Source organism: Elephantulus edwardii, unplaced genomic scaffold (genome assembly GCF_000299155.1).
Source record: "Elephantulus edwardii isolate Elephantulus edwardi_28Jun2011 unplaced genomic scaffold, EleEdw1.0 scaffold00232, whole genome shotgun sequence".
In the NCBI taxonomy this organism is placed as follows: Eukaryota; Metazoa; Chordata; class Mammalia; order Macroscelidea; family Macroscelididae; genus Elephantulus; species Elephantulus edwardii.
Window position 1 is genome coordinate 4,340,641 of NW_006399982.1, and position 25,299 is coordinate 4,365,939.

General features: G+C 37.5%; 1 protein-coding gene across 1 annotated transcript in view; it reads left to right on the plus strand.

The window, feature by feature from the left end:
- LOC102864266 (protein unc-13 homolog B-like) overlaps positions 1 to 25,299 on the plus strand; it is a 189,093-nt gene that overhangs the window by 27,262 nt on the left and 136,532 nt on the right. Inside the window, exons 2-7 of the mRNA XM_006898554.1 lie at positions 2,648 to 2,677; positions 7,642 to 7,741; positions 12,917 to 13,034; positions 14,383 to 14,506; positions 23,155 to 23,228; positions 24,925 to 24,982. Coding sequence (XP_006898616.1) covers positions 2,648 to 2,677; positions 7,642 to 7,741; positions 12,917 to 13,034; positions 14,383 to 14,506; positions 23,155 to 23,228; positions 24,925 to 24,982 — 504 coding nt within the window. The remainder of the gene's footprint in view (positions 1 to 2,647; positions 2,678 to 7,641; positions 7,742 to 12,916; positions 13,035 to 14,382; positions 14,507 to 23,154; positions 23,229 to 24,924; positions 24,983 to 25,299) is intronic.

Consider the following 25,299-nt stretch of genomic DNA (forward strand, 5'->3'; position numbering starts at 1 on the left):
GTGCGGTTGGCGCAGGATAGAGCAGGGTTTAGGGCTGTTGTGCATAGGGTCGCTATGAGTCGCAAACGACTCGACGGCACATAACAACAACAATTATTTTCATGACAGGAGTCCAGAATGAAAGCTGCATAATGGAGTCTACTTGAGTGGGGGAAGAGTATAAATATGAAAGAATATTTTTTTACTTTTCAAATAGAAAAGTGAACTGAGGGAGGGGGTGGGCAGGGAGGAAAGTGTTCAACTATGAATGAATGGGAATCCAAAGTCTCTGTAAACTTTAATTAAAATAAATTTTTTTTAAAAAGTACATTTAGTCAAGAGATCATTATTATTACCATATATGTGGTTTTAATGTGTATTGAGTGATGATTCTAGATCTTTGGAAAAAAAGGTCATTAATGAAAAAAGTAGATATGTATGCACAGATTATCTGATTGTATCTTTTCTGTCAAAAATATTTAAGTGTGAAAAACTACAGGGGAAACTTGTTGTCTGTGTGAATTTCAGCATAAGATGGTCTATTTAAGCCATTTATTTGGAATTTCTTGATTCGTTGTTTCTGGGCTTGTCAGGGCAAAGCTCTACAAAGAGGCAAAAGATACCCCAAACACAGAGAAAGGACAGGTAGACACTCAGATCTGCCACTTTCTACATCCTACAGAACAACTAAAGTTTCACTTTAACAGACATCTGAACTTGCTACTTCAAGAGATGAGCCATTCAGTACTACTTCCAGTTGTTGTTGGGTGCTGTTGAACCCACTTCAACTCACAATGAGCTGATAAATAGTGGTTCTGAACCTTGTCCTATTCTGTGCCATTCTCATCATCTCTGACATATTTGAGCCCATTGTTACAACCTCTGTATCAGTCCATCTTGTTGGGGGTCTTCCTCTCTTTTGCTGACCCTCGACCTTTCCCTGCATGGTGTCTTTTTTCCAAGCACTGGCTCCTGCCGAAGACATGCCCAAAGGATATGAAGTGAAGTTTCACCATTTTCGCCTCTAAGGAGCATCCTGATTACACTTCTCCAAGATAGACTTGTATGATGTTTTCGCTGTCCATGGAATATTCAGTACAGTTCTCCAGCACAACAGCGAAAAGGCTTTGTTTCTCCTGTCGTATTTATTCATTGTCCAACTTTCAGATTCATAGCAAGTAATTGAAAAGACTATGACGTAGATAAAGTGCACTTTCATGTTTGGTTTTTTTTAAAATATACTTTATTGTGATTTTAATGAAAGTTTACAGAAAAGTTGTATTTTCATTCATTCATTGTTAGTTAGGCATTTTCCTTTTTTCTGCTCCCTCAGTTCACTTAAAAAAACCCAACAAACAAAAAACCTCCACAAAACTGACATCTTTGCTCGTTAGCACTTTGGAGAGATCTCCAGCAGCCAATTTTCCCAGTGCAAGCCATCTTTTGTTTCCTTGATTGCTATTACAGTAGATATTAATTGTGGATCCAAGTAAAATTAAATCAATGCAATGCTAACTTTTTCAAATCTATTGTGAGACTGCCGACTGGTCCAGTGGTGAGGATTTTTGTTTTGTTTTTGTTGAGATGTAATCCATATTGAAGCAGAGAGTACCAGAAAGAAAAATACCTCTCACAGAGCCCTCTCCATTTTCAGATAGTACTTACTGCTAAAATTTATTTCTTTTTTATTGATATAGGTCTTCCACTGGTGTCACGTAATTTCAAATCCTTTTTCCAATTAGTCCTACTTATAAATATGCAGAAAATACACTTGCTACTCAGTATGACCTAAGGCTATTAATGAAAATATAATATAAAAGATATAAAATTCTTGATATAATATTAAGCTTTTTAAGTACTAGCTAATCAATAAATATAATTTTGCTATTCACTCATTGCTATTGAGTCAGAACAGATTCAGTGGATATCCGAGGCTGTACATCACTGGGGAGGGGATTGCTCATCTTTCTCTCTTGGAGCAGCTGGTGAATTCAAACCACCAGAGAGCCTCCACCTTTGCTTTAGCCAAGACGCTCCCTACAGATTAGGCCACCAGAACCCCCTAGCATAACTTTGCTATTGTGCTAGTAAAAAATCCAAACAAACAAACAAACAAACAAAAAAACCAACACACACACACATACACACACATAAACTATAGCAAGGATTCATCTCTTTTAAAAAAATTCAAGGGAGCTCTGGTGGCCTAGTGGCAAGAAACTGCACTGCAATTCCAGAGGTGTGCGGTTCAAATCCACCAGATGTTCCACTGGAGAAGGAGGGACAATCTCCTCCTGTACCAGTCAGATCTAATTTGACAGTACATGCACAAAAAAGAATAAAATGAAAAAAAACTTCATAGTCTACTAAAGCTTTGAATCACAACCTTTATAGCATTTAGAAAGTTTGTTAAAACACACATTGCATAGCCCTACCTCCAGTATTCCACATTCAATTGAGTGAGGTGGGACCTGAGAATTGGTACTTTTAACTAGCTCCCTGGTAAAACTGCTAGTATTTAATATGTAGAGGACAGGGATATTGCTAAACATTGCTCCCTATGGCAAAGAATTATCTGACTTGAAATGTTGAATTGCTCAATAAATATTGGTCAAGTAATGAATTTGCAAACATTCCTCATGGTGTCACTTTTTTTTCTCTCTCACAGTTAAAAGAGCCAAGTTCCAGGGGTCACCAGGTAAGACCTATCTTTTGTTATTATGTCCTTTTCCCTCAACTTGCTGTAATTGGAAAGTAGTCTTTAAGAAAGATATTAATATATTAGTTTTATTAATGAAGCAATTAATTAAATAAATTATTAACATTTTTATTGTTAAAATTATTATAAAACATTAAAGAATTGTAAGCATTTATAGCAAAGTTAAACACTAACATTTGGTCAAGTCAGTTCTACTTCTCAGAAATATTTATTTTACTTACACCTTTTTATATCTTTTTCAGACCTATCCCTGTGTATATACATGTTTGTTATATATATATTTAAAATTTTATGTGAAGATTTACACTACAAATTAGTTTCTTAGTCAACAATTGATACACAGATTGTATCAGGCATGCTTGTTCCTGCAATGTGCCAGCACTTTCCTTATTTCCTTCCACCTTGCCTACTCTGTTTTCACTCCTGAGGTTTTCCTTTTTATTTTTGTGAAAATGTTGTCTGGTTGGTCGAGTATAATGAACTTTTCAAAGGAGCATATTTATCATTGTTTATTTTTATTTACAAAGCTATTATTTGGGTGAAATGTGGCCTCTAGGGAGATAGTCTCAGGAGTTCCTCTGCTCTCTGTCAATCCAGTAAGTCTGGTCTTTTTTATGAATTTGAGTTTTGTTCTACACTTTTCTCCCATTCTAACTGATTCCTCCGCTTATGTCCTTGGTCAGAGTGGTTACTAGTGACAACTGTGCCCCGTCTAGTTCTTCTACTGTCAAGCTAGGGGAAGTGATTAATGACTAGGACTAATGGCATCCTTGAGGTTTTGTTTCTCCCTTGCTCAATATGGGAAGAAACCAATAGTTGTATCTTAGCTGGTTTACATCTGACCCTTCTTTGGGATTCCCAGGCTGTAAATCACACTGGAAGAATCTGTGCATCTTTCTCCTGTAGATCCACTGATGGTTTAAACTCACAGGAGAGATACAATCTTTGGGCTAGCAGCACAAGTCTCTAGGGACCACACTACCAGAGACACACCCCCTCTTCATACACTTACACCCACACCTGCACCCACACACACCCCTTCATATATACCTTTATATGCCCATGCGTGTACTCCATTTTCCACCCTCTCATCCCCAGTAATCATGAACAAATGTTTCTTTCTGTGTGTAATCTTATTCCTGACTCTTTATAATAGTCATCTCTGACAATATTTGCCTTCTTTTGATTGTTTTACTTCACATAAGCATAATAACCTACTTGGTGACCCTGCTGGTATTTGCAATACTGATGACATAGGTTTCAACATCACAGCAACATGCAGGCCACCATGGTATGGCAAACAGGCAGATGAGAGCTGATATTTCAAATACCAGCAGGGTCACTCATGGTGGACAGATTTCACTGGTGCTTCTAGACCTACACAGACCAAGAAGCAGGGCTGGCCGTTCACTTCTGAAATTACAGATCTTTGAATACCATATGAACAATGGAAGAACACTAGCCCAGTAATGGTACCAGAAGATGAACTGCTTCCTTAGAGTCTGTTTTAATGATAGGAGCTTAATTTGCTGATGTGGCGAGACTCAAAATGAGGGGGAAAAGCTGCAGACATGCGTTAATAATTGCAACATAGAATGCACAAAGTATGAATCAAGAAAATGTGAATTTGTAAAAGATGAAACACATAAAGATCACCTCCTATGTTTTAGTGAGCTGAGACAGACTAGTGTTGTCTAGTCATATGACATGCATTGCTGAGAATGACAAATTGAAGAAGTTGCATTCATGGTCTAAAAGAACATTTTGAGCTCCATCTTCAAATGTGATGCTGTAAATGATGTTGTTTGTTGTTGTTATGTGCCGTCGAGTCGTTTCATAGCGACCCTATGCACAACAGCCCTAAACCCTGCTCTGTCCTGCGCCAACCGCACTGCCTATGACACACCCATCCCGATTACCCCAGTCACCGAATCAGTCCATCTCATAGAGGGTCTTCCCCTCCTGCACTGTTCCTCCACCCTCCCAAGCATGATGTCCCTTTCCAAGGACCCGTCCCTCCTGGCAACATGTCCAAAGTATGTCAGACGAAGCCCCAGAATCCTTGCCTCCAAGGAATAGCTTGGTTTAATCCTCTCCAAGATGAATCTGTTTGTTTTCCTGGCAGTCCATGGTACATTCAGTACCCTTCTCCAGCACCACAGCTCAAAGGCATCAAGTCTCCTTCTGTCCTCTCTAGTCATTGTCCAACTCTCTGATGCATAACAAGCAATTGCAAAGACCATGGCCTGTATCACGCGCACCTTAGTCTCCAGAGAGACACTGCTACTCCCGAGTACTTTAGAGAGGCCCCTAATAGCAGACTTTCCCATCGCGATATGCTTTTTGATTTCCTGACTGCTGGTGCCAAGAGTGTTGACTGTGGAGTCGAGCAAACTGAAGCTGTGAACAATCTCAATCTCTTCGCCATCCATCCTGATGCTGCCAATTGGTCCAGTGGTGAGAATCTTTGTCTTCTTGACATTGAGCCTCAGTCCATACTGAAGGCTGCAGTCCTTGACCCTCTGCAGCAAGTGCATGAGGTCCTCCTCAGTTTCAGCAAGCAGGGTTGTGTCATCTGCATAATGCAGATTGTTAATAGATCTTCCACCAATCCTGATGCCACAATTCTCATAGAGCCCAGCCTCTCAGATAATCTGCTCTGCATACATGTTGAAAAGGTATGGAGACAGGATGCATCCCTGGCGTACACCCTTCCCTATTTTGAACCATGCAGTGTTACCCTGCTCTGTTCTGACTACTGCCTCTTGGTCCAAGTATAGGTTTCGCATTAGCACAATTAAATGTTCTGGGATTCCCATTCTTCTCAGAGTCAGCCACAGTTTGTTATGATGCACACAGTCAAATGCCTTTGCATAATCAAGGAAACACAGATAGACATTCTTCTGGTATTCTCTGCTTTCAGCCAAGATCCATCTAACATCAGCAACAATATCCCTAGTACTACGACCCCTTCTAAACCCAGCCTGGACTTCCGGCAGTTCTCTGCTGATGTGCTGTTCTAATTGTTTTTGGATAATCTTCAGTAGAATCTTGCTTGCATGTGAAATCAATGACACTGTTCTGTAGTTTCCACACTCAGTTGGGTCACCTTTCTTTGGAATGGGAACAAATATAGATCTCTTCCAGTCAGTTGGCCAAGTGGTTGTTCTCCAGATTTCTTGGCACAACTTGGTGAGCACATCCAGGACAACATCTGTTATCTGAAATACTTCAATTGGTATACCATCTATTCCGGGGGCCCTATTTTTTTCTGTTTCCTTCAAAGCGGCTTGAACTTCTTCCTTCATCACCATAGTGATGTAAGTGATAGGATAATATTAACTTAGATATGAGAAAAGAACTATTAACACAACTATTATTTAAATACACTCACCAGCCACTAAAGCCAAAAATGATGAAATTGAGGATTTTTACAGACATTTGTAGTCTGAAGATAGTTGTTCATAGCTGGATGGATTTATTTCTGGATTCTCCATCTTGTTTTGTTGGTCTGTGTATCTTTTCCCCCCCACTTCTTCAGTGATACTTTAGCTGTCTAGAATCTCTTTTCTTTCCATATATAGTTGAAGAATAGCTTTTCATTTTTGTTGGAAGAATGTTATTGTAAGTTGGATCAGGACTGCATGCCTCTTTCCACCCCACCTCACTGCCAGCACAACATCCTCGAAGTCTAATATATGGTTGTATATATTTCATTCCTACTACATCAGTTGTAGGGAACCCTGGTGGCCAAGTGGTAAGGAGTTGTGCTGTCAACCCAAAGCAAGGGGATTGAATCTACCAGCTGCTCTGCGAGAGAAAGATAGACACTCTCTTTTCCAATATATTGCTTTTGAAAACCCACTGGAATGTTAGCTATGAGTCAGTTCTGACTCAACAGCACATAACAACAACTAGATCAGTTAGATTAGTTTTTTCCCAATGGCAGCGACATACAATTCTGTGTTACAATTAGCATTTTAGTATTGTTTTTAGCTGCAATTAAATTGTCTTTAGCTCATCACAGCCCCATATTTTATGGAATAGAATGGCTCCATAAAGTTTCCTTGACTGTAATCTTTATGGAAGAGTTTACTGGAACTTTCCTCTATAGAGCTGCTGCTGCTGCTTCTGTTTCTGCTGCTGCTGCTGCTGTTGGGTAGGTTCACACATCCAGCCTTTAAGTTCGCAGCTGCTCCCAAACTGTATGTGCCAGCCAGGCTCTTTGTATCTGGTTAAAAATAAAACCCAAAAGAAAACCAACAAAATCCCCAAAAGGATAGGTTTTGAGATCAGGAGGGGCTATGCCTCCCATTTCATTTTTATTTTTTGGAAGTGCTTTGATTATTTCGGGTCCTTTCCTTTCCAAATAAACTTGCTAATTTCCTTTTCTGTCTCTTTGAAAAAGGAATTTTGTATTTGTATTGGGACTGTGTTAAATGTGTAGACTGCTTTTGGTAGGGTTGTAGTTTTCATTATATTGAGTCTTCTATCCATGAATTGGGTACAGTGCCCATCTTTCCCCCAGGGAGTGGCTGTTGAAGTCTTAACTGCCAAGCTTCCCTCCATTTCTAGGGCTTCCCTTGTATTTAATAGATGAAATAGATTAGGATAGGAAATATTGATATGTTACCTGTATTTTTCTGGAAGATTTTGTTTTAATTTTCATATGTTCACATATATGCTTACTGGTCAGGTGTAAAAGATACTAATTTGAAAAACATTACATTAAATTATGTCTTTGAGGATAACATATGTTACATATATACTTATAACTCTACTGTGCCTAGAATGGTACCATACTGTACAAGATTATAATGTCTTATTTTTTTCTTCTACTTGTAAAACTTTCTTTTAGATATTTAATTCTAAGGGTTTTATGAGACTTAAATAATAATCTAAGTACTAGATATTATAATTTTCTTTATTTTTTCCCCCAAAAGAGAAATTTAACACATATGTGACCCTGAAAGTGCAGAATGTGAAGAGTACCACTGTGGCAGTTCGAGGTGATCAACCTTGTTGGGAACAAGATTTCATGTTGTAAGTACTCTGCAGCGGCAGTATGCCTACACCTTCTGTAGTCTTCCCAAGACAGTCGTGTTGGATTAGATTGTTAGAGGCTCATGATTTCGTGTGTACCTGATTTTTAGGATGTGTTGTTAAATATTCTTTTGGAAAATTATTATGTTAGGAGAGCAAGTGAAGTGTATAGGTGAAATAAATTTGCAATTTTGTTCACATGTAGATTTGTACTCATTCTTAGAGATAAGTCATGTGTGAGAGTAAACTCCCAACTAATTTATGTGGTTGAAAAATACTATCTATTAAGATTTCCTGATGGTCAGAATTAGGATATAGTACTACATTCTTAGCCTGCTATTAAGTATAACTTTACTTCTCAGAAAGTTTTTTCTAATTCTAGTTTATTTACAAAATCCAAATACATTGTTTTTCATACCAGATACTTGGCAGAGTATAGTTGAGTATGTGAGAAAGAATGTATTATGTGTACCTAAGTCATCTGCTTCAGAAGATAAGGAAACCTGTGCTTATAATGCTTTCACTTTATAGAACAAAATGTCCTACAATATAACTAAAAAAATAAACAAACATTAGAATTTCTTAAATATGACATGAAATTTAGTATATTATGATTGTAGGGTCTGGCTTACAAGTGTTCTGTTTACTTTTTTACGTTTTCAGGATTTCCCCCCCCCCCATTCTAGAAAAGCAGAGATGAGTGTGGAATCTCACTTTGACTTATTGACAAACCACTTTGTTGCTCTGAGTGCCAGTTTCCTTATCTGTGAAGATTTACTGTACTTACAAAGTTATGCTTGTTTTTTTTGCACAGGAGGGCACAAAGGGTCAAGCAAGAACATGTGAAGTTGACTTTTCAAGTTTTATAATATAGCTCAGAGAGAGGTGGGAAAAAATTACTTTCACAGGCAAACATTTCTGTCCTCTGGGCTTTTGCTTCTTAAATTATTTAGGAAGCTTATTCTGATAGTTGCATGGTAATGTATGAAAGCTTGGGCTAAAATAATAGCAGAAGGGATAGAGAGAAAATGTAGATAGACAATTTTAACAGTATAGAACCAAACCAAGATTTGTCTTAGATGATTGAGTAGGTAATGTGATATTCATTAGGATAAGAAAATCAGTTATGGATAAGCAGTATTTGAGATTCTTATGGGACAAATAGGAGGAGAGGTACTGAAAATAATTAGGAAGCTGGTCCTTAGGGTTGAAATCTGGGTTGAAAAATATCCTAGTGGATTGAAATCACAGACATAGATGAAGAAACTTAGGAGAATAATTTGTAGAGTCAGGAGAGGACCAGGGCTAGCACCTGGAGAGCACTAGCATTTATGGTGTATACTGCGTTGAAACAGATGAGGGAGAGAACTGTTTAAAAGGGATATATGATGAGATATTATCGTTATGACAGGAGTCTAGAAAGAAGGTAGCATAGTGGAATGCACTTGAGGGGAGGGATAGAATAACAATGAAAGAATTTTTTCTTTTACTTTTCAAACAGAAAAGCGGTTTGGGAGAAGGGGTAAGCAGGGAGAAAAGTGCAACAATGAATGAATGGAAATTCAAAGTCTCTGTAAACTTTCATTAAAATAAATTTTTAAAAAAAGGAATAGAGGACTAAGAAGAAGAAATAAACAGATAGAATGAGATTGGTGTCACAGAAACCAAGAGAGACAGAGTTTCGAGAATAAAGAAGCCAGTGGTGTCATGTGTCTCACTGTTTGCTTCTCTGACAACATTATAATCCTCACTTATTTCTTCTCTCAAGTACAGTAATGTGAGAGTAGTACCACTTGTGCCCTTCTTTATGGAAAGTCAGCTATGAACTGTTTATACAAGTCTCTTCCCATGCCCTTGTACTTGCTAGAGCATGTAAACTAAGCATTCCTGCTTTCCTCCTACTTAGCCAACTGTAACAATCATTGACTGGTAAACTGTTCCCTGTCTGTAATACATAGGACTCTGCAGTTTCATCAGGACAGCTGACTTTTCTTTTTTCTTAAATGTTTGTTTTCTGTTTTCCCATAGCACTTCGCCTCTGTACCCTACTGTACTGTGTGCAGATTATCTTCCCTGTCTCTCACGTCTTGAGATTCTCTGTGAGTTTTGCCCTCTCCTCTCCTCCACATAAATTTTATTTATGGTGGTGTAGTGCAGTGTGTGTTGCCTTGCTAACCAAATGGTTGTTCGTTCAAATATACCAGTTGCTGTGTGAGAGAATGATGAACACTCTTCTGCAGAGATTTACAGCCTCAGAAACCCTGCAGAGGGTTGGTATGAGCTGGAAATTCCCCTGACAGCAGTGGGTTCATTCACATCTGAGTTGTATTAGCCACTTTCTCATCATCTTTTTCCTCCACCTTTTTGCTTCTGATCATTGTTCTTCTTGTCTTGTCCTTTTGTCCCTGGCAGTTCCATTGCTGGTCTCTTGTTTCTCTTTCCATTCTTATTTCTCTCTGATATGATATAAATTTGAACTGACTCACTGGCAACAGGTTTTTCCTTTGGATTAATATTCACTTTGCTGTTTTCCTATGATTTATGTTTAATACTTCTATTTCTTATCTCTAGGACTAGATTGTTAATACAGTAAGGGCAAAGAGGACATCTTCATATATTGTTGTATATTTACCTAATCTAGAATCTTTTATATACATTTGCTTATATATTTTTTTTCTTTTAGCTCCCTCCCCTCCCCCATCCATTGGATGACAAGTGCCACCGGTACAAACAGTCCCAGGGCAAACAGTCCCAGGGCAAAGATGCAACCAATGCTTTTTTTCAGCATCAGCTACCATGCTTCTATAATTTTAATTGAGTTAATGAATACAGAATAGAAACTTCTCCAGAACTCTGTCATAAACAGAGCTTACAGATTTCTCTAATTTGAGCCTGCTGAACAAACGTGGATGAGATTAGAGGCTTCTGATAGAAGATAATACCAAATTTTAGCTTGTTCTCTAGAGATTTTCCTGAAGGACTGATTTCCTTCTTTATCTGTCCATTTAAAAGTAGTAAAAATCTCTAGCTACTTTATCTGTTATCTTAAAATGTTATATAGGACTATCTTTGAGAATATTTCATTTTCAGATTTAAATGGCTGATGCTTAGATAGACTTGAGGGTGTTACATATATTTTCCAAGGTAATTAGGCTGACACATGCCCTTGCTGGGACGATTTCATGTTATAAATACTCTATATTAGCAGCTTGCCTAAGCATTCTGTAATAATAAATTAATGAATTCAGCAGTGCTTTCTGTGCTCTATTTTCTTTATGTAAAAGGATCAGATTTTTTTGCTTTACTTGTTTTCAATATACTGGACATGAATGCTGAAGACTGTAATACTCTTCAAAATTTATGACTCTGGTAACACTTATTTAAGTAGTATCACAGAGAAGCCAAGCTTTCTTGTTAAAACATAAAGTTGGAACTTCTACATATGATAACTAGCTTTCCTTTTTTTTTTAAATTTTATTGTAATAATTTTAAAGAACATTTACAGAGATTTTGGATTTCCATTCATTCATTGTTGCACTTTTCTCCCTGCATAGCCCTCCCCCCTATGTCCTCCCCCCTCCCCAGTTTGCTCCTCTCTTTGCAAAAGTAAAAGAAAAATTCTTTCTTTGGTTAGCTTTCCTGTTATATGTTCGGGTTTTCCCCCCCAGCTATAATTGAGCCTTTTACATCTTTCTTTCTGTTAAGTACCCTTGTGTTCAATAAGAACTTTCTGAAGAAAATATTTAGCATTAATATATGTTTATGTGTTCCATCTTAAGACTATAATTATGTTGGTGTTAAACCTTCTAAGCAAATATTGTGCTATTTTGGTACTATCATTTGCAAAATGATGTTCTGGCTTCTCCTGGAGTGAGTTATTTTCTAAGAAATTTTCCAGTTATTGCATTATTATATAATAAAAGACTTATGATTATAATAATCATGTTTAACATTAGCCATGATAATTATCTTGCTATAATTAATGGTGCTTAGTTTAAATGATAATTAGTAATACGTTCTCTGAGATGCTTTTATTTTTGCTTGATCTCTCTTCCATAAATCTTAGAACTAGAACTTAACTTTTCTCTGAGAAAAACTGTTATAATATAGCCTCATCAATGCAATGTAACACTTCAGCAGACATTCAAAGGTGATGTTATTCCAGGATTTCATTTGGTCCTGCATCGTTTAAAGTAGTTGCCATTTATTCATTTACTATTTTTGTGCTTTCTTACCCACCACTCCTCCTTGTTGTGTACCGTTGAATCGGATACGACTGGTACAGGAGGAGATTGCCCCTCCTTCTTCAGTGGATTATCTGGTGAATTTGAACTGTGCACCTCAGAGATTGCAGCACAGCTTCTTGCCAGTAGGACACCTGAGCTCCCTCAGTTACCATTTATTTTGAAAGATTTTAACTGTAAACTGGAATTCTTTTATTGCAGGTGGAGGGAACAGTATAATGTGACTAGGCATTTCTAGAATTTTCTCAAACCTTGTGTTCTGATATCAACAAACATGATAATAAATTCTTGTCTGTTTTTGTTCTTAAAAAAAATCCCAACTTTTCTCAAACATTTTTTGTATATAATCCATACATAAAAGTTAGGACAGTATTAATATTAACAACAATAAAAATACTCATATTCACTACCAGTGAATCAGTTCTAACTATGTTGACCCTCCATCAGATTTCTGAGGCTATAAATATTAATAGAAGCAGATTTTCTCACTTTTCTCCCTTGGAGTGGCTGGTGGGTTTGAATTGCTAACCTTTTTAGTTACCAGCCTAATATGTAAGACACTGCATTACAGGGTCGTTTTAGTATTAATAATAACACATACAAATCTGTCCCTTGAGGGTTGACATTTTAGGCTGGCAGGTTTGTCAGTAATGCTCTCATCACGTGGCGTCATTTTATGTGATATTGCATTAGCTGAACCGTGATTGAAGCTCCAAAGAGGAGGGACCAGACTTAGAAAGGCATTTTCTAAGAATATCTTATACAAAGTTTCTAGGAACCTAAAAAATGGTTGAAATCTCCTGGGATATTTTGATTTTCCCTCATGTCAAGATCATGGTGTAAAAGTATTCACGGTTTTTAGTAAAACAGGAAGTGTTGCTCTTTTTTCATATTGTCTGTTTTTCCTTACAAGACTTTCTTCTTTCTTTAGTGAAATTAGTCGCCTGGACTTAGGTCTCAGTGTGGAAGTGTGGAACAAAGGACTAATCTGGGACACCATGGTGGGGACTGTGTGGATTGCACTGAAGACTATTCGTCAGTCAGATGAGGTTAGTCAGTGCATTGTCTCTGTGCGGGTATTGTTCTAGATTTTCTTTCTGCCCATCCTAGCTCTATTTCATTTGGTATTCATCATGCACCTCAGTTTGTTCTGTTTCCTTTCCAATTAAAGGACACAAAGGCAATCCATTCTTACCCTGGAGATTCAGGGAATTTCATCTAAGTCTTGTCTGTGCCCTCTGATGGACTTCACAGGCATCAGAGCACCTCTTCAGCCTTATCAGATGGACAGACCCTTCTGAGTACTCTGTGTGGATGAGAGTGTGTATGTATGAGTGGAGGGGTAGGGGAGAGGGTTGGAAAGAGAATGTGTGTATATGTGATATTCAGTGTCCTCGGGGGAGTTCCATTAACCTTTATTAGTCAGGTGGCTGAGTTTTATTCTTTGCAATGTCTCTTTGAGTCACCAATTTTCAAGGAAGTAGTTTTAACCTTCTTCCACATATAATAAACCTAAAGGGTTGAAGAACTATCAGACTTGGTATTTAGTAGTAACACTACTATTTTAAGAAATGAGTGACTAGCCCACTCTCTCAAATTAGACCACCATTTATCATTTCCCCAAAGATGTTAATTTAGGAGAGCTCTGGTGGCACAGTGTCAAAGTGTTTGGCCATTAAGTGAAAGGTTATGGAAGGGGAAAAGACCTGACAGTTTGCTTCCATAAAGAGTACAGACTAGGAAACCCAGAGGGGCACCTGCCCCACTCTGACCTAGAAGTCAGAATCAGCATGACAACACACAGCGCAACACAACTTACTTTGGACTTGGAAAGAATCTATTCTGTTTCTTTTTTACTTTCACACAAGATATGATTTCTTTTCCTTTAGTTCTTATTCCATTTTCTTCATTCCTTAGAATTCCAGCTGGTCCTATTCCCACAGACTGATGCACAGTCTACTCTACTAATAATATTAATAGCTCTTTACTGGTTAGAAGAAGTGATGACAAATATCCTTAAGTGACACTGTAAATAATAATTGTGCGTTAAAATTAATCTAAAAAGATAGGTTTTTTTTTAAAAAAGGTTTTCTTTTGGTACACTCAACATTCTAGGCTGATTGTACCTTTAGAAAATTGAGAATACTGGATTGTACCTTTAGAAAATTGAGAATACTGAAAGCTACTCTTCCTGCTAAAGATGGAGAATGGAAAGGAGGAAAATGAACCCAGTGAGACAGATGGTGACGGTAAAGTGTTTACTATGCTTTGTCTCATCAGGAAGTGGTGACCCTCAGAAGCTCTCAAACAGTGAACTTCAGAGAAAAACACTTGGCTCTTAAGCCAAGAATTGAATCATGAATGATTAAAGTTTAACCATACTTCTCTGTTTTCTAGGAAGGGCCTGGAGAGTGGTCCACTTTGGAAGCAGAGACATTAATGAAAGATGATGAAATCTGTGGAACTAAAAACCCAACTCCCCATAAGATTCTACTTGATACAAGATTTGAGTTGCCTTTTGGTAAATATATTGTATTAGGTTTTACAGAGCCACTTAATACTTAATATTATATTGTTTGAGATTATTTGCCATCTGGTTCAGCAACATATGTTCTGCTCCTCAGCCATCTCCATTGAGGGAATTCTGACCAAGGAAAAGCTGCCTTCTTAAAGTAGTTCACCTTAATGATGTGAATAGAGTAAAACTTCATTTGCACATGGAGAAACAGCTGTAAACATCCATTAATAATTGGAACATGGAATGTATGAAGTACGAATCTAGGAAAATTGGAACTTGTGGAAATGAAATGGAATCCCTAAAGATCACTATCTAGGGCATTAATCAGCTGAAAAGGACTGTTTGGCCATTTAAAATCAGATAATTATGTGACCTACTATGCTGAGAACAATATATTGAAGAAAATGGCATTGTATTCATTGTAAAAAAAAGAATTTCCAAATTTGACCTGAAGTACAGTACTGTCGGTTATACATGTACATACAAGAACACCTGTTGAGAGGACTACTATTCAAATTTATGCATCAACTACTAGACCTAAAGATGAAGAAGTTGAAGATTTCTAATGATTTCTTAAGTCTGAAATTGGTCAGACATGCAATCAAGATGCTTTAATAATGGTGACTGGAATACAGAAGTTTGAAATAAAAAAGGACTAATAATTGAAAAGTATGGCTTTCAGGAGATATAAAAGAGATGAAAGATCACATAATTGAAGCAAAGTATTAGAATAAAATGTAGAGAGAGTTGGAGTCAGAAAATCAAAAGGGAAGGATACCATCATCATATATCAAGCTGGAAGAACTGCAGAAAAATGTTTTAAACCTTGAGTTGCAATAGTGAGGTATTTTGTGGGTAAAATATTGAGTGATGAAGGAAGCATCAAAATATTGAACTAATACAGGGTCTCTGTACCAGAAAGAATCATTTCAGGAGGTCACATATAATTAAGAACAAGTGGTATTGAAAAAAAATAGTCCAAGCTACATTGGACGAGAGTTCCAGGAAATTATGGAATACCGTATGAAATGTTTCTACAAATGCAGTTCTGGAGGTGCTCACCCATATCAGTCAAGAAATTTAGAAGGTAAATTCAATAAGAGCTGTGGTTACCTAATGAGAAAGAGCTGTGCTGTTAGCCTAAAGGTAAGTAGTTTGAATCTTCTGTGTGGTTATATACTGCTTCTGAGAACCCAGTGGAGGGTCAGCTATGGGTCACTTCTGACTCAGGGATACACGACAACAACCTAACTTACTGACTAAAAAGAGATTCATATTTGTGTCTATTTCAAAGAAAGGTTGTCAACTCGTGGCCACTCTAAAAAGGACCACAGTAAAAGATCCTGAATAGAGTCGGGGAAATGTGGAACAAAAGTAAAAAACATGAAAAAGGCCTTATTGGTCCAATAGAGACTCATGGAACCTGAGACTATGGCCCTTTGTCACCCTTCAAACCTGGACCAAGACTCATCATGATGGCTCAACTTTCAACCTATTGTTACAGGCCTAGAAGGTGGCCAATAACACCAGGGAAGCATTTAGTGCTTAGTATAGATGTCAGTCATACAGGGTCAAAAGAGCAGCATTTGCTTAAGGCTAAAGACCTGATGTCAGGAAGGACTAGGATAGAAGGATTAATTAAAATGAGATTTACTGGAAGAAGTGGGAAAAGTATAGTAACACTGTGGGTATTGTAATTAATTTTATAAAACAAAATGGATATAAATGATTGATTGGAAAACCAATCTACTTTGTAAATTTTCACTCAGATTACACACACACACACAGATTGAGAGAGAGAGAGAGATAATTAAGAGAATCAGGAGTCTATCAAATAATATCACTAATGCTATACACAAGTAAAATCCTGCTGAAAATAATTAAACAATGGTTGCAGGGAACTGTCAGATATTCATGTCACATTCAGAAGAGAAAGTGGAATGGGGGAAATCTCTGCTGGTAGAGAATATTAGAAAGATGTTTATCTGCTTTTATTAACTAGGCAAAGTCATTTTACTATGTGGATCATAATACATTATGAGTAGTATTTTGAAGATGGGAATTCCAGAATATTTAATTGTGTTTATGCAGAACTTATTGATAAATTAAGAGGCAATCATTTGAATCAAATAAGAGAACATGCTGTGTCATTTAAAGTCAAGAAACAACAAAAGATAAAACACCATAGTTGTATCTTTTTACCACATTCATTCAAACTATATTCTTTTTTATTAATAATTTTAATGAACATTTACAGAGATTTTGGATTTCCATTCATTCATTGCTGCACTTCTCTCCCTGCCCAGCCCTCCCCCGCCCCCAGTTCGCTTCTCTCTTTTAAAAGTAAAAGAAACACTCCCTCCCTGGTACACAATCCCCCCGCACCCCTCCCACCGCCCCAAGTACATTCCACTATGCAACCTTAATTATGGACTCTTGTGATAACCATAATACCCTATCATACATTGCTTTTAAATTATTCTCTCCCTCCTCTGTTTCAGTGCAGTATACACAATTTATCCACTTTTTCTCAGTCTTACCCCAACCCTGATATCAGTCCCATTTTACAGCAGTGGCACCATGCAATATTTGTCCTTTTGTGGCTGAGATATTTCACTCAGCATAATGTCCTCCAGGCTCACCCATTTTGAATAATATTGCATGAGTTCCTTATTTTTCAATGCAGCGTAATATTCCATTGTGTGAATATACCACAGCTTTTCTGTCCCTTCATTTGTTGATGGGCACCTGGGTTATTTCCAACTCCTTGCTATTGTGAACAAAGCCACGATAAACATGGGTGTGCATATATCTGCTTGGATGTCAGTTATGGTGTCTTTGGGATATATTCCCAGTAGTGGAATTGCTGGGTCAAATGGTATCTCTATTTGCAACTTTCTGAGAAAGCGCCATACTGCCTTCTACAGTGGTTGCACCATTTTACACTCCCACCAACAGTGAATAAGGGTTCCAGTTTCTCCACAACCTCGCTAGCATTTGCTGCTTGCTGTTCTGTTAAATTTTGCTATTCTGACTGGGGTGAGGTAATATCTCATAGTTGTCAAACTATATTCTTTAAAAAGAATAAAGTAAAAAAAAAAATAAATCCTCACAATTGGACCTCTAAGCAACATCATTATGAACACAGAGAAGTTGAAGCTGTCACAACTTTATTTTACTTGAGTCCATTATTAGTGCTCATGGAAGCAGCAGCCAAGAAATCAAGCAACGTATTGTATTGGGTAAATTTGCGGCAGAGGACCTCTTTAAACTGTTGAAGAGGAAAAGATTTCATGTTGAAGACTAAGGTGCATCTGGCTCAAGCCATACATTTTCAGTTGCCTTGTACTGATTTAGAAAGACATTGATTTAGAAAGAGTAGATCTACATAGCTCCTTACCCTGTTCCATCTAATAAGTGCTTAATGTTTTAAAAAAAATAATGTGAAGGAGAAACCTCAATTTTTATTTGATGTTGGTTGTATGAATTTGACTCCTTTACAGCCCTATTTAGGATATAATTTTTAGAAACAATAAAAAGATCATTCTAAAGGAAGAAGTTTAGCTTAGAGCATATTATATTTTGGGAAAGGAAATTTCCTTTCCTAATTCAGAAACTTGTGAAGTATTAAATTATAGACTTTATAAATTATAGACTTTAAAACGTGGTAACATCTAATTAGATGTTAGTAAATTTTAATTTTTTCTATGTGCATACATTTTTTTCCTTATAAACTATCATTATACATACTGCTTTATAACTTTATTGACCAAATGATTAAAAAGTGTGGATCTTTTCTGTTGAGTTGGAATTAACTCATAGCTGGTTTCACCCTCTCCATGATGAACCTGTTGGTTCTCTTTGCAGTCCATGATATATTCAGTACTATTCTCTAGCACCACCACAACTCAAAGACATAAATTTTCCTTCTATCATCCATAGTGATTATCCAGCTTTCTGATGCATAGCATGTAATTGCAAAGACCATGGCCTGGATCAGATGCACCTTACTCTCCAGACTGACATTGTTGCTCTTTAGGGACTCTGGAGATGTCCCTGACAGCAGACTTTTCCAATGCAATTTGTCTTTTGATTTCCTGGCAGCTGGTACCAAGATTGTGGAGCCAAGCAAAATAAAGCTGTTAACAACCTCACTCTCTTCACCATCTATCATGATGCTGCCAATCGGCCCAGTGGTGAGGTTCTTTATTTTCTTGATGTTGAAACCTAACTAGAGACACAAAAGATCTTTACAAAGAAAATTATAGAACACTTCTGTGAGAAACAATAAAGGATCTAAATAAATGGGAAAATGTACCCTGTTCATGGATGTGTTGTTGTTAATTGCCGTCAAGTCATAGGCGACTCAAAGTGACCCTATGAACGAAAGACCTGAACATTTTCATAACTTTCATTGTTTCTCCAAGTTCATAGGGTTTCCAGAGGCAAACTGTTTCAGAAGTGGGTGCTTCCAAGCTTGTTTTAATTGGGGAGCTCCACCAAACACTGTCAAAGGTAGGAGGACTCAATGTAATGAAAATGACAAGCCTACCAAAAACAATCTACATGTTTAAGACAATCGCAGTACAGACACCAAATTAATTTTTCAGAGATAGAAAAGGCAATTGATGAATTTATTTGGAGAGGAAAGAGACCCCGAGTAAGGAATTTCTGAAAAAACAAAAATGAAGTGGGAGGCATGGCACTCCCTGATTTCAAAACCTACTATACAGTTGTAATAACCAAAAATACCATGGTAATAAACTTCCACTTCAAAAGAAAAAAATACCATGGTACTGGTACAGTGGAACAGAATCAAACATCCAGAAATCAACCCCTCTATATGGACAACTGATATTCGACAAGGAAGCAAAACTTATCAAATAAGGAAATGACAGTCTTTTCAACAAATGCTGCTGGCAAAACTGGACTGCTACCTGAAGAAAGCTGAAACAGGATCCATATTTCACACCGTACACTAAAATGGACTCAAGTTGAATCAGAGATCTGGGAGTAAAGCCTAAAGCCTTAAAGATCATAAAACACATAGTAGGATCAAGCTTAGAAGACCTAGTCTGTGGAGTAACGAGGCTGATAAATACAGCCAGAAATATATGATAGGAGAGAATAAAATTGAAAAATGAGACCTTCTAAAGATTAAAGCCCTGTGTGCATCAAAACTTTTTCCAATTGGGTGGAAAGAAAACCTAAGAAGAAGAAGACAAAAAAAAGAAAAACAAAAAAATCCCAACAACAACAACAGCAAAAACCCACAAAAGAAAAAAAAAAAAGAAAACCTACTGACTGAGAAAAAAACATTTGGCAATACCATCTCAGACAAGGAGCTCATATCAAAAGTTTACAGAATCCTATGGTCTGTGTTATCACTTGTTATGCATCAGAGAGTTGGACAATAACTAAGAAGGATAGAAGGAGAATTGATGCCTTTGAGCTCTGGTGCTGGAGAAGAGTATTGAGGGTGTCATGGACTGCTAGGAAAACAAACAGATTCATCCTGGAAAGGGTCAAACCAGGCGGCTCCTTGGAGGCAAGAATTCTGACGCTCCGTCTAACATACTTTGGACATGTTGTAAGGAGGGACCGGTCCTTGGAGAGCAACATCATGCTTGGTAGGGTGCAGGGACAGCACAGGAGGGAAAGGCCCACTATGAAGTGGATTGATTCAGTGACTGGGGTAATTGGGATGGGTGTGTCAGAGACTGGCGATTGGCACAGGACAGAGCAGAGTTTAGGGCTGTTGTACATAGGGTCGCAAGTGACTCGATGACACATAACAACAACAACATAGGATCTCCACAAGAACAAGACTGATAACCCAATTACACAATGGGCAAAAGATACGGAAAAATTTTTCACAGAGGAGGACATTCAGATGGCCAACAGACACATAAAGAAATGCTCAAAGTAATTGGCAATAAGAGAGATGCAAATCATAACCACAGTGAGATACTGTCTCATCCCAGGAGCAGTGGCAAAGTTCAATAGGGCAACAAGCAATAAATGTTGGAGAGGATGTGGAGAAATAGGAACTCTCACACACTGTTGATGGGTTTGTAAAATGATACGGCCACTTTGGAAGGGAATTTAGTTTTTTCTCAAAAAGCTGAACATAGAAATTCCATATGACCCAGCTATTTCACTGCTAGGAATACACCCCAAGGAAATTAGAAATGAGACATAAACAGAGATTTGCACACCAATGTTTATAGCAGCATTATTCACAAAAACATGGAATAGCCCAAGTGGAAAACCACAATCAAATGGATTGAGAAATTGTGGTACATTCACAGGATGGATGCTGCACTCAAGAGCAACAATTTCTAAAATTACTGTATAACTTGGGAGAGAGGGAGTGGGAGCAGAGAGGTAAGGATGGCAGGGGGGAATCATAAGGTTGTACAATGTGGTGGGTGGAAGGAGGGGGATAAAGGATATGGGAAAGATCTGGTGGGGATCTGGAAAGATGGATTAATGGTGGGCATAATTCAGTGGTGATGAATTTTATTAAGTTCAATGAATGGGAATGATTGTATGAAACACAATGTGAATGAAGGGTAGTGTGAAACACAATATATATGAATTTTGTATGCGAACCAATATAAAATAAAAATTTAACTCACCAAAACAACAGCAAACATAAATAGTGGCATATTCAGCATTCTTTGACCTTTAGGTTTTTCTGTTTAACAATTTATCTTGACAAATCACTAATATAGAATTACATAGGTCCATTCCATATTGGACCTATAGGTCAGTAGCAGCTTGTCCTGCTTGCATTTGTTTTTAACAGGTGTATGTTGTTAAGGACCATCGAGTCAGACTGACTGATAGTTGACCCTCCAGAAGGTTTATGGGAGCAGTGAATTGCATGGGCAATTGTCCATCTTTCTCCTGCAGAGCAGCTAGTGGATTAAAATCCTGTGTCTTTGAGTTGGCAATGCATCTCCTTGCCACTAAACCACCATAGCTCCATAAATGAGCTTTGGGGACTCAGTGGATAAGGAGTTGCTAGAGTGTCAGCTAAGAGTCAGTTCTGACTCTGTGGCAATGAATTTCAATCTACTATGTGGATGGACAAGCGATATGGTAGCATACTTCAAGATTTTGTTATAAGACTCTGAAATTTTGGTACCAGTTGCTGAAGAGTGATTTGTGGAGAAAAACCGACATTTTGGACAGGAGAGATAAAGACAGTACTGCATTTGATATTTTTTCATAAGGATCATTAGAAAGTAGATTTTCAATATGGATTACATCTCAATGTCAAGAAAGTAGAAATTCTCACCATCAGGCCAATAGGTAAATAATAATAGATGGAGAAAGATTGAAATTGTCAACAATTTCATCTTACTTGGATCCACAGTCATTGCCCTTGGTATCAGCAGCCTCTTCTTATCATGAAATAGAAAGCATTGGGAAAGTCTTCTTTTAGGGACCGCTCCAAAGTCTTAAAGAGTAATGATGTCATTTTAAAGACTAAGTTGCACCTGAGTCAAGCCATGGCTTTTCCAGTCACCAACTCTGCATGTGAGAGCTGGTCAGTGACTAAGGGTGATAGGAGAAGAATCAATGCTTTTGGTGCTGTTGGAGAAGAGTACTAAATATCCTATGGACTGCCACAAAAGAAACAGCTATGTCTTGGAGAAGGTGCAGAATGCTTCTGGGAGGCAAGGATGGCAAAAACCTCATCTCACACTTTGAGTGTATTTTTAGGAGAGGCTGTGCTCTGGAGGGAGACATCATACTTGGAGAGGAAGACCTTAGGTGAGATGTATTGATACAGTGACTGTGGCAGAGAGCTCAAATGTGTCAGAGATGATAAGGATGATGTGTGATTGAATAGGATTCAGATAATGTTGTCGTTAGGGTCACTATACATCATATGCAACTCAATAGCACCTAAGAGCAGCAACAACAGCTAGAAAGTGGATCTGTTTAAAGATCTCCAAGGTTGATCTGATCTTAATATTACCTTAATATTTCTCGTTTGTGCTAGATGTATTGGGTATACTTGATATTTTTAAAAGATAATTTGAAAGGAAGTTATTATAGTCAATCTAAATATATAAAAATGAGAATATGCAATTACTTTTAAAAGCAATTTATTCTTTATCGATCAACTCAGCAAATATCTTAGCAGGTGATCTTTTCCAAGGATAAAGACCAATTTTGAACATGTAATTATACCAGATTCTAACTTTTTTTGAACTAATTGTGGTATTATAAGCTATTTTTGTCTTGGTGAGGGGAATCTGTGGTCATTTAGAAACGATATAGTTTTTTTTTATTTGTTTGCTTTAAAAAAATCATACTAGCTTTAGCTAGGATCTTCAGGTCTCAACTAGTTAGGAGCTGAGTGAGATTGGCCAGATTATTTAACCTCCATGAATTTTCATTTCTTAGTCTCCAAAATATAACTGTGAGAATAAGTCAGAGCTGGGGTGTGAGTGTGTGTGTGTGTGTGTGTGTGTGTGTGTGTGTGTGTGTGTGAAGATTTGAGATAATATGGTGGCAAGAACTATATAAAGAATAAAATTAGTCCACCCTCTTTGGTGGTATGGATGAGTGTTTTATATACTGATGACTGAACTATTATCTACTTATGTGCTTTCTTTTTTTCCTTGTTATAGACATCCCAGAAGAGGAAGCCAGATATTGGACTTATAAACTGGAGCAAATCAATGCTTTGGGGTCCGACAATGAGGTAGATACTGCCTTACTTGTAATATAGAGAAATAGGGAAAAATCTCTGATATATTTATATCTTGACCAGGGAAGGATTAGAGATCCAAGAGCACTTGTCTACTTGAAGAATTAAAGAATTTAAGCTACAGTAAAGAAAACAGGCAGCTCGAAGGTAGGGCACCTGAAAGGTTACCTGAAAAGTAATTGGAAAGCCTTACTCCTACTTTTCATATTCCTCCCACAATTGCCTGAAGTGGCAGAATTGACAGTGGATGGGCTCACTCTTGACTGCTGGGAAGAATACTAGTACCAGGGAATCTATTTTTATCTATTCTTTTTGTTATATAAATGAGCAGAAGATATTTCTTCTGTTACCTCCAAGAATTTTGTTTATGTTTTGTTCTTATAACTATTTAGAGTATTGCATTATTTTTTTTTAGACTATTGCATTGTTTGATCATAGAGTCATAAATCGTCATCTCCAGAGAGGCATATGGTCCAGAGAAGTAAACATAATCATCTCAACCTGGGGCATGAAGAATGGAGAATAAAGGAAGGGAAACGTTTATGTTTGTCTTTAGTGGCAGAGGGGAAAGAGATAAGACTGTTCATTTTGGACATGTTGACTGTTAGAACATGGGTCCAAGTAAAATAATAAAATGAAACCTTCACACTGATGCCCTAAAGTAAATAATTATCAAGATTTTGTCATACTTACTGCAAAATTTAAATACCTCATTGTAGAATATTATAATTTTATTCTACAATGTCTACCAATTTCTATGCACTGCAACCTTTTTTTTCCTTTTTTTTGCATTTTCTACTAGTTTATTTAAAAAACTCTAATACATTGTTTTCAAGAACAAATTCTTCCAATCCCACCCCTCCACCCCCACACTACAACCTTTTTGGGCAGCACTTTTGGGTAACCTTAGGAACACTGACTTGGGCATTTACCACCCGATAGAGTTAGAGCTACTGTTTTAGAACTTATTACTTAGGATCAGGTCTTTACATTTTGAATTTTCTTTCATACTTTTTTTGTTACTTCAGTTCAGTAACTTTGTATTTTAAAAAGCATAATTTTACTTACTTCTCACATTACCTTGAAGGACAAGAAGCACTGTTAACATTTTAAAAAAAAGTGAGACAATAGCCTCAGAGAGTGTTTCAGCCAACTGGGGGAATTGTCTATGCTAGCCAAAGGAAGCCTCAGAAGACTGTGAAATAAATAGCCCAAGGCTTCTAAGGCTTCACAGTCTATAGCTACCTGGCAGAGCTGGAGGTGCCCCGGTGCTCGTGGTCAAAACAACCTCTCGCCTTTGTGCTTTGGTCTGAGCCAGTGCCATATGTGATAGTCTGATCCCTATTTCAGAATTCCACGGAAAACTAACAGCAACCTATTCTGTTTCTGTTCAATAAAACATTTGACTATATACACTTAATCTTCTTACAAGTGCTGTTATTTTTCCTTCTTTACTTTTGTTGTTGTGTACTGTTGAGTTGGAACTAACCCATAGCTGACCATTCAGCAGGTTTTTAAGGGCAATAAATCACATGAGAGTTTGCCAGTCTTTCTCCTCATGAAGCAGCTGATGGATTTGAACTATATACCTTTCCACTGGCAGTACAGTTCCTTACAACTAAGCCTCCAGAGGTCTCTTACGTCTTTACTAAGATCTCTTACAATATGTATTTTCTTTTTCTGTTCCTAGTATTCTATCCAAGAAGAAAGCCAGAGGAAGCTGTTGCCCACTGCTGCCGCCCAGTGTTGTAAGTGAGAAACTGGCCTTTGAACCTGGGTTTGTTTTTGTTTGTTTTTATCTCAACTTTTGGTATAGGTCCTGCAAATTTACTTTTAATTGGGAAGGATGGAAATGTAGTATATGGAAACAAGATTTTCCAGAAGGACCCTTTGTTTGGACCTATACCTTCAATCCTTCAGTAATTTTACTTGGCCTTTAACTTCAGGAGGAGATCCTTTGATCACTGGTGCTCATCTTTTTTCTCCACATACTAGTGTTTACCTTTGGGGAGGAGTAAACTGCGAACAAATCTATATCTTCCTTTTCCATTCACCCACTACTATT